The sequence below is a fragment of the Muscardinus avellanarius genome (genome assembly GCF_963383645.1).
Source record: "Muscardinus avellanarius genome assembly, chromosome: 10".
In the NCBI taxonomy this organism is placed as follows: domain Eukaryota; kingdom Metazoa; phylum Chordata; class Mammalia; order Rodentia; family Gliridae; genus Muscardinus; species Muscardinus avellanarius.
In genome coordinates, this window is record NC_137796.1 from 103856739 (window position 1) to 103868842 (window position 12104).

Consider the following 12104-nt stretch of genomic DNA (forward strand, 5'->3'; position numbering starts at 1 on the left):
GTGCAGAGATGTGGAGCTGGGATGTCAGTGTGTTTGGACTCAGCCTGTTTGCACGCCCGTAATAACAGACATTCAATACTGCACCATGAAACAGGGTGCAGACAGTGGTAATGTAGAAAGTATCATGACTCGTACACTTTGGAAACACAACACGAGATTTCTGTGTATTTATTTATTTATTCAGCACTAAGGGTAAAACCCAGGGCATTCTATCTCTGAGCTACCACCCAGCCCTAAATTTTATTCTTTATTTTGAAACAGAGTCTTACTAATTTGCAGAGGGCCTAAGTAGCTGAGGCTGGCCATGAACCTGCGATCCTCCTGTCTCAGCCTCCCCAGTACTGGGATTACAAGCGTGCGCCACCACGCCCAGCTTCTGTGTACTTTAGAGAGAGAAATTAACACGCACGTGTGTGCAGAGACACAGACACACGTGAGAATAAACACAGCCTCTGTTTTCCGTCAGCAAACACAGTCAAAGCAAAGGGCCGCAGAGGCCGAGTTCCCTGAGGTCTCCTAGCACTGAACAATCCTTGCATCCGAAGCCAAGGTCCGCCAAAGCAATCCTGAGGAACTTTGGAGAAATATACGCTGCCCGACGTCCGTGAGATCCACGTGGTTAGAAGGACTGGAGTCACCGCAGGACGGCCGCTTTCCAAGGGGGGCCGCACCAGCTAGGGGACGCTCCTGTGCAGGTCCTCCACCTCCAGCTCCCACATGCGAGCGTGGACCGGGTTGTCAGAAAGATCTGTCATCTTCACGGCCTGAAGGCACGGCTCCGGGCTGCAGGCTTGGACCACGCCCATCACCATCACATACTTTCCTGGGAAAGGAAGCAAAGTCAAGGGAAGTTGTAGACAGAAAAAAACATCTGGGGCTGGAGGGCCTGCTTAACATGTACAAGGCCCTGGGTTTAATCCACAGCAGCATATCTCTCTCTCTCTCTCTCTCTCTCTCTCTCTCTCTCTCTCCCTCCCTCCCTCCCTCCCTCCCTCCCTCTCCCTCTCTCTCTCTCCCTCCCCCCCCTCTAGAGGCAATCAGTGATCAGAATATATACATATATATATTCAACATGAGGTCAACATGTAACCTGGGTATGGTGGCACCTGCCTGTAATCCTGGTATTTAGGAGGCTGAGGCAGGTTTGAGGCCAGCCTCAGCAACTTGGTGAGACCCTGTTTCAAACTGAAAAATAAAATACGGCTGGGGATGTAGCTCAGAGGTAGAATGCCCATGGGCTCCACCCCCAGTACCCCCCCCCACACACACACACACTTTTTTTTGACCTGGAGGATGACATAGCTATCTTTGCTTTCTGGTTTTAATATGTTAAAGTCATCAGTCACACACGATGTAATCATACCCAAGGAATGAAAGCACCTCACACCAGAGTGAGTTATAATTAGACAGACTGCCCTACGGCAGGGCAGAAACCCCAAGCTTTTCGCTAATTCATGCCCCTTGCTCAATACCAGAGCATGTGACGGCTCTCTGCACAGGACAGGCTGTCTTTCTGCAAAGCCACTCCCTAACAGCCACAGGGCAAACCCAAGCCGGGCGTGGCGGCGCACGCTTGTCATCCCAGCATTCAGGAGGCTGAGATCTGAGGATCGTGGTTCGTGGACAGCTTCAGCTACTTAATGAGGCCCTCTGCAACTCAGTGAGACCCTGTTTCAAAATAAGTAAAAAGAATAAAGAAAAAAAAAAAGCTGGTTTAAAAAAAAAGAAAAGCAAATCTAACCTTCCCTCTACATTGCAGCCCCCCACCCCCAGCCGTCTGGGCCCATCCCGGCCGCCTCTGACCCCCACTGGACACCTGTAAGCCAGCCAAAGACAGGGCTGGCTGACACGGGGCCGATCTGGTGACGCCTTAACCATAACTCTTCCCATTCCTGTGGGAAGTGACTCTCTTTGAAAGCAAAACTTGGCCAAGTCATAAACCACACAAAATGTGAGTGTATAAAAAAAATCAGCCCCGCCGAGCCCCTTCCTACCTGTGGGTCAGGGGTTTGACCGGAGGGAGCCAGGCAGGCTGCCCCGGCCTCTGGAGTCCCACCAAAGGGGGTGGGAGTGGGGTGTCTTTTCTTTCTTTTTTGGTACAGAGATTGAACCCAAGACTATTCTATCTCCTGAGCTATACCCTGAGCCCTGTTTTATTTTTTCCTGAATTTGTCTTTATTTCTTTTATTTTAATTTTTAATTTACTGGTGCATCGTAGTCCTACATCTCACCCATGGAGCCCTCCCCAGTCCCCGCCCCATTCCCTCCCCGGCCCTTCTCAGGTTCTGCTTAGTGACCGGGCTTTGCTGTGTTTGTGGATGTATCCCATGCACATCGGGAGCTCCCCTCTCCCCACCCCTCAGTTAGGTCGCCACCACCTTCGCTCTCCTAAGGTTTCTCCTTCTTTGTCTGGAGTCCCTCCTGGGACCCATTTCCTCCCTGGCTTCTGCATCCCGGGGAGAACAGGGGAGAACATCGACTTCTCACTTTTTGTGACTGGCTAATCTCACTTAGCATAACGTCCTCCAGTTCCATCTGTTTCCCTGCAAATGACATAAATCTGTTCTTTCTTCCTTATGGCCGAGTAAAATGTCATTATGAAGCCAGGCGTGGTGGCCCACACTTGTAATCCCAGTACTTGGGAGGCTGAAACAGGAGGATGCAGGTTCGAAGCCAGCCTCAGCTACTTAGTGAGGCCTCCGCAACTTGGTGAGACCCTGTTTCCAAGTAAGAAATAAAATCCGGCTGGGGTGTAGCTCAGAGGTAGAGTGTCTCTGGGTTCAGTTCCCAGTGACACACACACACACACACACACACACACACCCACCACAAATCCATTGTGTACATCTCCCACAGTTTTGTAATCCATTCCTCTGTTGATGGACATCTTGGTTGGTTCCATAGTTGGCTATGGTGAATTGTGCAGATATATACATAGACACGTGTGCATTAGTTTGGTGATTTGGTTTCCAATCTTTTGGGTGGATACCCAGACGTCGCACTGCTGAGTCAGCCAGGTTCATTCCCATTCTTCTGAGGATCCTCTACACAGCTTTCTACAGCGATCGCACTAATGTGCAATCCCACCAGTAATGTATTAGAGTTTGCAGCCTCGCCAGCCTCTGTTGTTTGTATTTTTAGTGATTGCCATTCTAATTGTGGTTTATTTTTTATCTTGAAACAGGGTCTTGCTGGGGTGTTGAGAGCCTCACTAAGTTGCTGAGGCTGGCCTCGACCCGGCCATCCTCCTGTCTCAGCCTCCCAAGTACTGGGATTACAGGCGTGCACCACCATGCCTGGCTTGCGCTTGGGTTTTTCTGAATCCATTTCCAGATTCTACTTGGGTCCCTCAGCAATAAAGGGTGGTTCTAAAACTACTCGCCCAGTGGGACGACCTCAAAGCACCAGCAGAGATGGGACCCTCAGACACAGAAGGGACCAACACCCAGGAGACTAACAGGAGATCTTCTGAGAAGGCACCCACGACTGACAGAGGGGCAGGACCCCCACCAACTGGGGCCCACCCCCACCAACTGGGGCCCACGCCCCTTCCCTCCCTGCACCTGACCCTCTCCAGGATCAAACCCTCGTCGTCTTCTGTCCTGGCCACCCCAGTGGCTCCGGCGGGTTCCCCTCCTGTCCATCCCGCCCAGCTGCCGCAGTGGCCGCCCAGTCCCAGGCCACGCGGTGTAGGCCAGCCTGGCACTCAGCTCCGCCTGCAGACTGGGAGCGGCTGGAGGCGGGAAGGGTTCCCACCTGCCTCTGCATCTTCAGCACCTGGTCCTCACGACAGCAACTGCTGGGCATCCCAGAGACCAAGGCAGCAGAGGGTCAGCCCGGCGCAGGAGCACCAGGCCACCGCAAAGCAGCCGGCCACCCAGGCTCACGGGTCAGGTCCCCGCCTCTCACTGTGGCCCCACTCGGGGCCTAGACTCCACTCTCCAGGCCCTTGTATACACGGCTCCGTGAAGCCGGACGATCTCCTGCCAGAACACACAGCCGCAGCGTGACCAAAGGTCCCGGGACTACCAGGAGAAGTCCCATATCCCAGGATCCTCTTGGCCCCAAGCAATCCAGGGGGACTGGTCCCTACGGATAACTAGGACACAGCGTTCAGGAATGCCGCCTCCGGAAGCCTTCCTGGACCAGCTCCTCTGTGTTATCTGCTCTCCCCACACCCAGGTAAACTGCAGAGGACCACCGAGCTGGATGAGGGCCAAAGCAACTGCCTTTGCTCTGCAGCTGGAGGCCCTCGAAGGATGCCCGAGGCTGGCAGAGCCAACACCGTGTCCGCCTGGCGTGAGACTCCACAAACATCAACTCTGCAATCCTCTTAACTCTAAGAGGCAGATAACACGAACACCTCCTTAAAAAATAAAAATAAAAAAGGAACTGTCCCCGCTGCCCCAGGCTCGTGCCTACAAGAGTACTTCGTGTTCTACGGCGGTCTGTTTACTTCCCAGAACCCCACAGGAAGGCAGGGACTTGGTTTGGTAAAGTAGGACTTGGCAAAAATTACCAAGAAGAGAAATACCGTGACCTCTGCCCTCGGGCATTCAGGCCAGCGGGCGAGTCAAGTTCATCGGTGCCCATTTGCCCAAACACTGGGGGCCAGGCTTATGCCAGAGCTGGGACCAGAACCGGGGGCTGTCAAGGCCTGCCTGTAAGGAACCTGGCCCTGGGGCCGAGATTCCCAGCAGCATGGATTACATTCAGGGCAAAAACCAAGGGTCGGCCGACTTTTTCTGTCAAGGGCCAGATAGTAAATAATTTAGACTTTTCAGACCACAGGGTCTCTGTGACAACTACCCAACTCTGTAGTTACAGGAGGAGAGGTTACAATAGACGTGAGGTAATGTACACGTATGTTTCAAGAAAACCTCACTGTAGTCCAGAAGGCTGGTGGCACATGCTTGTCATCCCAGCACTTGGGAGGCTGAGACTGGAGGATCCTGGTTCAAGGCCAGCCTCAGCTACTCAGTGAGGCCCTTTGCAACCCAGTGAGACCCGTTTCAAAATAAAGAATAAATAATAGGGCTGGAGATGTAGCCCAGAGGTAGAATGCCCCTGGGTTCCAATCCCTAGTACTGTAAAACAAACAAACAAACAAACAAACAAACAAACAAAGAAAACCTCACTTATAGACACTGACATGTGGATATCATATACTTTTCACTTGCCCTTGTCTTTTCCAGTCATTTAAAAATGTAAAAATGACCGGGCGTGGTGGCACACGCTTGTAATCCCCGCGCTTGGGAGGCTGAGACAGGAGGATCACACAGGTTCGAAGCCAGCCTCGGCTACTGAGTGAGGCTCTCAGCCACTTAGTGAGACCCTGTTTCCAAATAAAGTATAAAATAGGTCTGGGAGTGTAGCCCGGAGGTAGAAAAGCCCCTGGGTTCCATCCCCAGTACCACCACACACACACAAAAAAAAGGTAAAAATGGAGTCGGGCGTGGTGGCACACGCTTGTAATCCCAGTGCTTGGGAGGCTGAGACAGGAGGATCATGGTTCGCAGATAGCCTCAGCTACTTAGTGAGGCCCTCTGCAACTTAATGAGACCTTGTATCAAAGTAAAGAATAAAAAATAGGGCTGGGGGTATAGTTCAGAGGTAGAATGCCCCTGGGTTCCATCCCCAGTTCTGCAAAAAAGAGAAAAAAATTAGAAATAAATTTTAAATAAAAATGTAAAACCCACTTATAGTGCCCAGGCCATGCCAGTCCTGTGCTAGGCTAGGGCTGGAGCCAAGGGCAAGAACAGAGGGAAGGGAGCAAGTCACAGTACTGAAAGCCTCCCGGAGACAGGTGCTGCTAACTACCTACTAAATGCACACGAAAGGCGGGAACTGTCAGCGCCTTTTTACAGAGGGAATACACGTCCAGGAAAGTTAAAAGTGTTTCACAGAGTTCAACGGGGAAAGTATGGGGCTAGGAATTTGTCCTAAGTCCGAGTTCCAAGCAGCCCAGGCCTGACCACTGACCCGTCCTGCCTCTAGTCAGCCCAAGACTCTCTGAGCAGGAAGGGCCCTTGGTGCTCTGAGCCTGATTTCAAGGGGCAGGATCTGCAGGGAGGGAAGCCTTACTGATGCTCAAGCCTTCCTCAGGTCCTCCAGAAGCCTCTCCAGGATACATAGTAGCTCTACAGAGGCTGAGGATCCTCTGGAAAACAGGTTCCCAGCCTGTCTCCCTGACTATGGCCTTATCTATCTGGGTCTCAACAGCAATCTGGTGTGTAACGCGACTGGTGTGTAACATGTGCCCAAATGACATTCCAGTGGGTGAGTAAGATAAGAACCTGCCACGGCCAGGTATGGTGGCGCACACCTGTAACTCCCAGTATTTGGGAGGTCAAGAAAGGAGGAATGCAGGTTTGCAGCCAGCCTTAGCAACTAAGCGAGGCCCACAGCAACTTAGTAGACTCTGTTTCAAACTAAAAAATAAAATAAAATAGGGCTGGGGGTGTCGTTGAGAGGTAGAATGCCCCTGGGTTCAATCCCTATTACAAAAAACAAAACAAACAACCCTGTCACTTAAAACAACTGAACAACCGGCTTGGCGCGCCTGTGTCAGGCACTGGGCTAGATGCTGGGACAAGTTGTAAACCACACAGCCCAAGTGCTGCCTTAACTCACGTTCCCTGAGCAGACGCACACTCAGTTCACTTCTGCCAGACCTGGTGACGCAGGAACCCCGGGAGGCGGCCCAGCCACCTGGACGCGCAGCAGCCCCCAGGTGAGGGGGACTGATGAAGCCTGTTTGACACCCATGGTCTATGAGAAGAGGTTCCTCGGGGAGGTCCCGGGGTCTCACTCTTCTAGGGGTCTCTGCGGCATTTCTTAACATTTTGTGTGGAGATGTTAAAGACATGCAGACATCTCCTAGGACAGAATTCCCCCAAACCTGACAGGGAATGAAAATCACCTGTGGGGAGGGGGCTTGTGACGAGCCTTATGCCCAGATCCCTCCCAGGAGCTCGGGAGTGGGGGGCTGAGGAGACCCTGTTTTTTTTTTTTGTTTGTTTGTTTGTTTGTTTTTTGTCTGTGGTACTGGGAATAGAACCCAGCCCTTTTTATATTTTGAAACATAGTCTTGCTAAGTTGTTGAGGCTAGCCTTGAACCTGTAATCCTGTCTCAGAACATATATTTGTGTGTGTGTGTGTGTGTGTGTGTGTGTGTGTGTGTGTGTGCATGCGTGCGTGCGTGTGTGTGTGTTACTGGGGATGGAACCCAGGGGGCAGTCTACTTCCAAGCTCCACTCCCAGCTCTATTTTTTATTCTTTATTTTGAAACAAGGCCTCATTAAGTTGCAGAGGCCTCACTAAGTAGCTGAGGCTGGCCCTGAATCCTGTCTCAGCCTTCCAAGTACTGGGATCACAAGCCTGGGCCACCGCACCCGGCTAGAACCTGTATGTTTTGAACAGGTTGCAGACATGCTTACCATTAGATAAACTTGGGAGGGCTGGAGATGTAGCTCAGTAGTATAGGGCTTGTCTAGCATGAGTGAAGCCCTGGGTACCATCCCTAGCACTGGTATGTGTGTGTGTGTGGGGGGGTAATTTTGCTTAAGCATGGCATAGTGGCTCCTGCCTGCAATGCCAGATACTTGAAGACCTAGACAGGAGGATCTCTTGAGCCCAGGAGTTCAAGCCCAGTCTGGGCACCCTAGTGAATCCCCGGCTAAAAGAAAACAAGCAAAAACAAACAACAGGAAGGCTCGGGAGAGCTTGACTGCGGAGGGGACAGGAGGGAAGGGCACCTGGCGGGGGAAGGGCCAGGTCAAAGGCCCAGAGGTGGGGCAGCCGCGCCCGCGCCCCCTGGAGGCGCAGGAAGGGCCGCCGCGGGGAAGACGGTGCGGGCGGACCCGGCTCACCTGGGACGAGGCAGGGCCGCCCGCGCGGCACCCGGTCCAGGCCGCGCACCTGGAAGTCCCCGCTCGGGTCTCGCAGCCGCGCCTCGCCGCCGCCCGCCGCCAGCACGGTGCCCTGCATCCACACGGCCGCCAGCTCCAGCGGGCCGCGGCCCGCCGCCGCCCGCGACAGTCGCCAGGCGCCCGGGCCGCCCTCCGCGTCGCGCCGCAGCTGCTCCGCCAGCACCTTGAACGGCGGCGACCGCGGCAACCGCACCGCCGCCCCGCTGCCGCCGGAGAACGAGTCTCCGGGCGCCGCCATGCTGCGCCGCGGCCGCTTTCCCGCCAACTTTGAAAGGCAAGGAGGCCCGGCCCGAGCTCGCCAATCAGGAGCGCGCTGATGAAACCGACCAATGGCCAGCGTCGGGAGGCGGGACCGTCGGGCGGAGCCGCCCTCTCTAGCCGCCAGGAGTGCGCATGCGTACACCGAGTAAACAAACGCCTCCCAGCTAGGAATGAATGGAATGAAAATAAACGGAGAGGCCAAGAATGGCTTTTTTCAACGCGTCTCAAAATTGGGCATACAAGTCACTTGGAGAATGTGATTTGCCATCTTTATATTGTCTTGTATAGTACTCTAAAGTTAGTAAATACTAATGAATACTGAAATGAACGTAGAGCCAAGTTTATTGTGATCATGAATTGAATCGGGAAATGGCAAATGTATGTGATGCTATGCTCATCACCCCGACGTGATGGCCAGGCAAAGCCTACGGGAGCCAAGCATCACATGGTTTCTCATAACATGTGCAATTACTATGTCCATTAGAAGTAACTTTTAAAAACTAGGAGATAAGGCTGGGAAAGGGGACGGGGGTAGCCTGGCTAAATATCCTTTTTTGTTATTTTTATTATATACATGTAATTTTTTTGGGGGTGGTACTGGGGTGGAAACCAGGGGCTTTCTACTTCCGGGTTATACTTCCAGTCCTATTTTATATTTTATTTGGAAACAGGGTCTCACTAAGTTGCTGAGAGCCTCACTAAGTAGCTGAGGCTGGCTTGCAACCCGCGCGATCCGCCTGTCTCAGCCTCCCAAACGCGGGGATTACAGGCATGCGCCACTACCCGGGCTATGCGTAATTTTTTGTAGTAATGAGAATTGAACCCAGAAGCCTTCTAACTCTAAGCCACACCCCCAGACCTTTTTATTTTTTTGTTTTGAAACAGAGTCTTACTAGGTTGCTGAAAGTCTCCCTATGTTGCTGAGGCTGTCTCAGCCTTTGATCCTCCTGTCTCGGCCTCCCAAGCACTAGGATTAACAAGCATTCGCTGTCACGTCTGGTTTATTATTATATTTTAAAATATTATAAAGGTTAATAATTATATTACCACATTTTTCAAAAAGAAAAGAAATACACATTCACTGTAGAAAATTTAAGGAAAGAAAATCTAGAATAAGAAAAGTATTGTAAGCTGGATGTGGTGGTGCACACTTGTAATCCCTGCGCTTGGGAGGCTGAGACAGGAGGATTGCAGGTTCGCGGTCAGCCTCAAATACTTACTGAGGCCCTCCACAACTTAGTGAGACCTTGTTTTAAAATAAAGAATAAGCCGGCCGTGGTGGCGCACGCTTGTAATCCCCGCGCTTGGGAGGCAGAGACAGGAGGATCGCGCAGGTTCGAAGCCAGCTGCGCGCGCTGGCTTAGGAGACCCTGTTTCCAAATAAAAATGTAAAAATAGGTCTGGGAGTGTAGCCCGGAGGTAGAAGGGCTTCCAGGAACCCCAGTACCACCAAAAAAAAAAAAAAGAAAGAAAGAAAGAAAGAAAGAAAGAAAGAAAGAAAGAAAGAATAAGCTGGGTGTGGTGGCGCATGCTTGTAATCCCTGTGCTTGGGAGGCGAAGACAGGAGGATCGTGCAGGTTCGAAACCAGCCGTGCTGGCTTAAGAGACCCTGTTTCCAATTTTAAAAAAAAAGTGTAAAATAGGTCTGGGAGTGTAGCCCGGAGTTAGAAGGGCTTCCAGGAACCCCATACCACAAAAATAAAATAAAATAAAATGAAGAATAAGAAATAGTGTATCTGAGGTAAAATGACTTTGAGTTCTATCCCCAGTACCACAAAAGAGAAAGTTGTAAAAAAGCACTCAGATAGGTCCACTTATTAACTTCTGGGTATATTAACTTACAGGCTTAAAAATACACATGTATAGGTGGGCGTGGTGGCGCACACTTGTAATCCTGCTCTTGGGAGGCTGAGACAGGAGGATCGCGCAGGTTCGAAGCCAGCCTCAGCTACTTATTGAGGCTCTCAGCAACTTAGTGAGACCCTGTTTCCAAATAAAATATAAAATGGGTCTGGGAGTATAGCCCGGAGGTAGAAAGCCTCTGGGTTCCACCCCCAGCACCACCAAAAATAAATGCACATGTATGCATATGTATATACACACATATATATGTATGGCTTGTCTATTGGTTTCACTTAGTAAGGAACACTTTCCCGTATCAAATATCCAGCTGCCTCCTCTTGAATGACTGCCTAATATTCTATTTATCTCATCACATATTTAATCAATGTCCTATAATTGGACATTAAGGCTATTTCCAATTTTTCACCTTATAAATATTAACTACTTAAAGCTAAATATGTGTACATCTCAGATAAAATTCCAGGAAATTACCCTGTAAAAACTGAATGCCCCCAACCAGCAAAATCCATAAATCCCAAACCAGGCCATCCTAAAAGTCAAGACTAGTTCCTAAGAGTGGCCTGTACTCCCAAGGCCTCCTTCAGTACCAGGCATTCACGGGTTGTTCAGCAAAAGCTCGGTTTCTATCAAACAGCTAAGACCTACTGAGTCAGGCCCTGTGCTGAGAACTTGGGAAGGAGTATCCCAGTCCCCCGCGAAGGCTTGTGTAGAGGAGGAAGCTGAGGCTCTCGGGAGCCAAGCTTGTTGCCCGGGGCTTCTGTCTGTTCTGCCCCTGTCCCCGCTGAGAATGAGTGTCTGAGGCTGTTTCTCATACTCTGTCTTGAACCACAGACACTTGACTCTGTCCCTCTCACCAGCAAGGCTGGAGCCTCAAGCCCAGCACCATCAGTGGCCATGCGGGTGGCCCTGCCGTAACAGTGATGAAGGGGCCTGCAATGGCTGCCTGGGCCAGTCCCAAGCCAATGGTTGCCATGTGGGAGTATGAACCCAGCGTTTCCAGAACTGAGTTTTCAAGACATTTTAAGGTATAGACTCCACATTTAAACACCTGTTGGCAATGGAGTTAATTAAAAAACAGAGATTGTAGTCTCTGAAAGTCTTCTGTGGGCTGATTCTGGCCCTTGGGCATCCGTCTGCAAACCCAGTGTCTAGTGATAAGCACCAGGGCAGCCTGCGTGTTAACTGACGGGCCTGGTACTTCCTGGAAAACATCCAGGGGGGCTGTAGTGTTTTGCCAGCACAGCATTGCAAAATCAGCATCTTAAATTACTAGCGAGCAGCCAGCCGGGTCTGTCTGCACATGTTGAGTGAGCTTACCCCACTCCCCCATGGGGAATTATCCCCCCCACAATGCACTGCCCAGCCCCAAGCCACCCTCCACACAGGACCTCCCGGGCCCCAGCTTCCTCCACGGCCCTTGGCAGGGGGTTTGCCGCGGCCTGCTCCAGTGACAAAGGGGGGAAGAGGAATTCCAGGCCTTGGCTTGTCCCGGGCCACCTGGTTGCCAGAATCTGGGTGGGCCAGACTCCAGATACCCCCACCTTGGTTGCCAGGAGCAAAGACAGGCCCTGCTGCCCTCACAACAGGGTCCACACCGCACCATCCTGATGATGACGACATCTGTCATGACAGCCTCGGACAAAGGCTCCTTCAGAAATGGGGGGTTTAAAGAAGCGCCCCACTCCTGACGCCATATTGATCATTGTTGTTGGTACTGGGGCTGAAACCCAGGGACATTCTACCTCTGAGCTACAATCCCAGACCTATTTATTTATGTATTTATTTATTTGTGGCACTGGGAATTCAACCCAGGGACATTCTACCTCCTAGCTACACCCACAGCCCTTTTTATTTTTTACCTGTGTGTGTGTGTGTGTGTGTGTGTGTGTGTGTGTGTGTGAGAGAGAGAGAGAGAGAGAGAGACAGACAGACAGATAGACAGACAGACAGACAGACAGACAGACACTAGGGATGAAACCCAGGGACATTCAACCTCCCAGCTACACCCATAGCCTTTTATGTTTTGTGTGTGTGTGTGTGTGTGTGTGT

The 12104-nt window shown here is 51.4% G+C and overlaps 1 protein-coding gene across 1 annotated transcript; it reads right to left on the reverse strand.

The window, feature by feature from the left end:
• Positions 1 to 674: 674 nt before the first annotated feature.
• On the reverse strand, positions 675 to 8169 carry RMI2 (RecQ mediated genome instability 2; the record flags this gene model as incomplete). Its single annotated transcript, XM_080703263.1, has 2 exons — positions 675 to 823; positions 7872 to 8169. The coding sequence occupies 2 exons, from the start codon at positions 8167 to 8169 to the stop codon at positions 675 to 677; spliced, it is 447 nt and encodes a 148-aa protein (XP_080559389.1).
• Positions 8170 to 12104: the final 3935 nt, after the last annotated feature.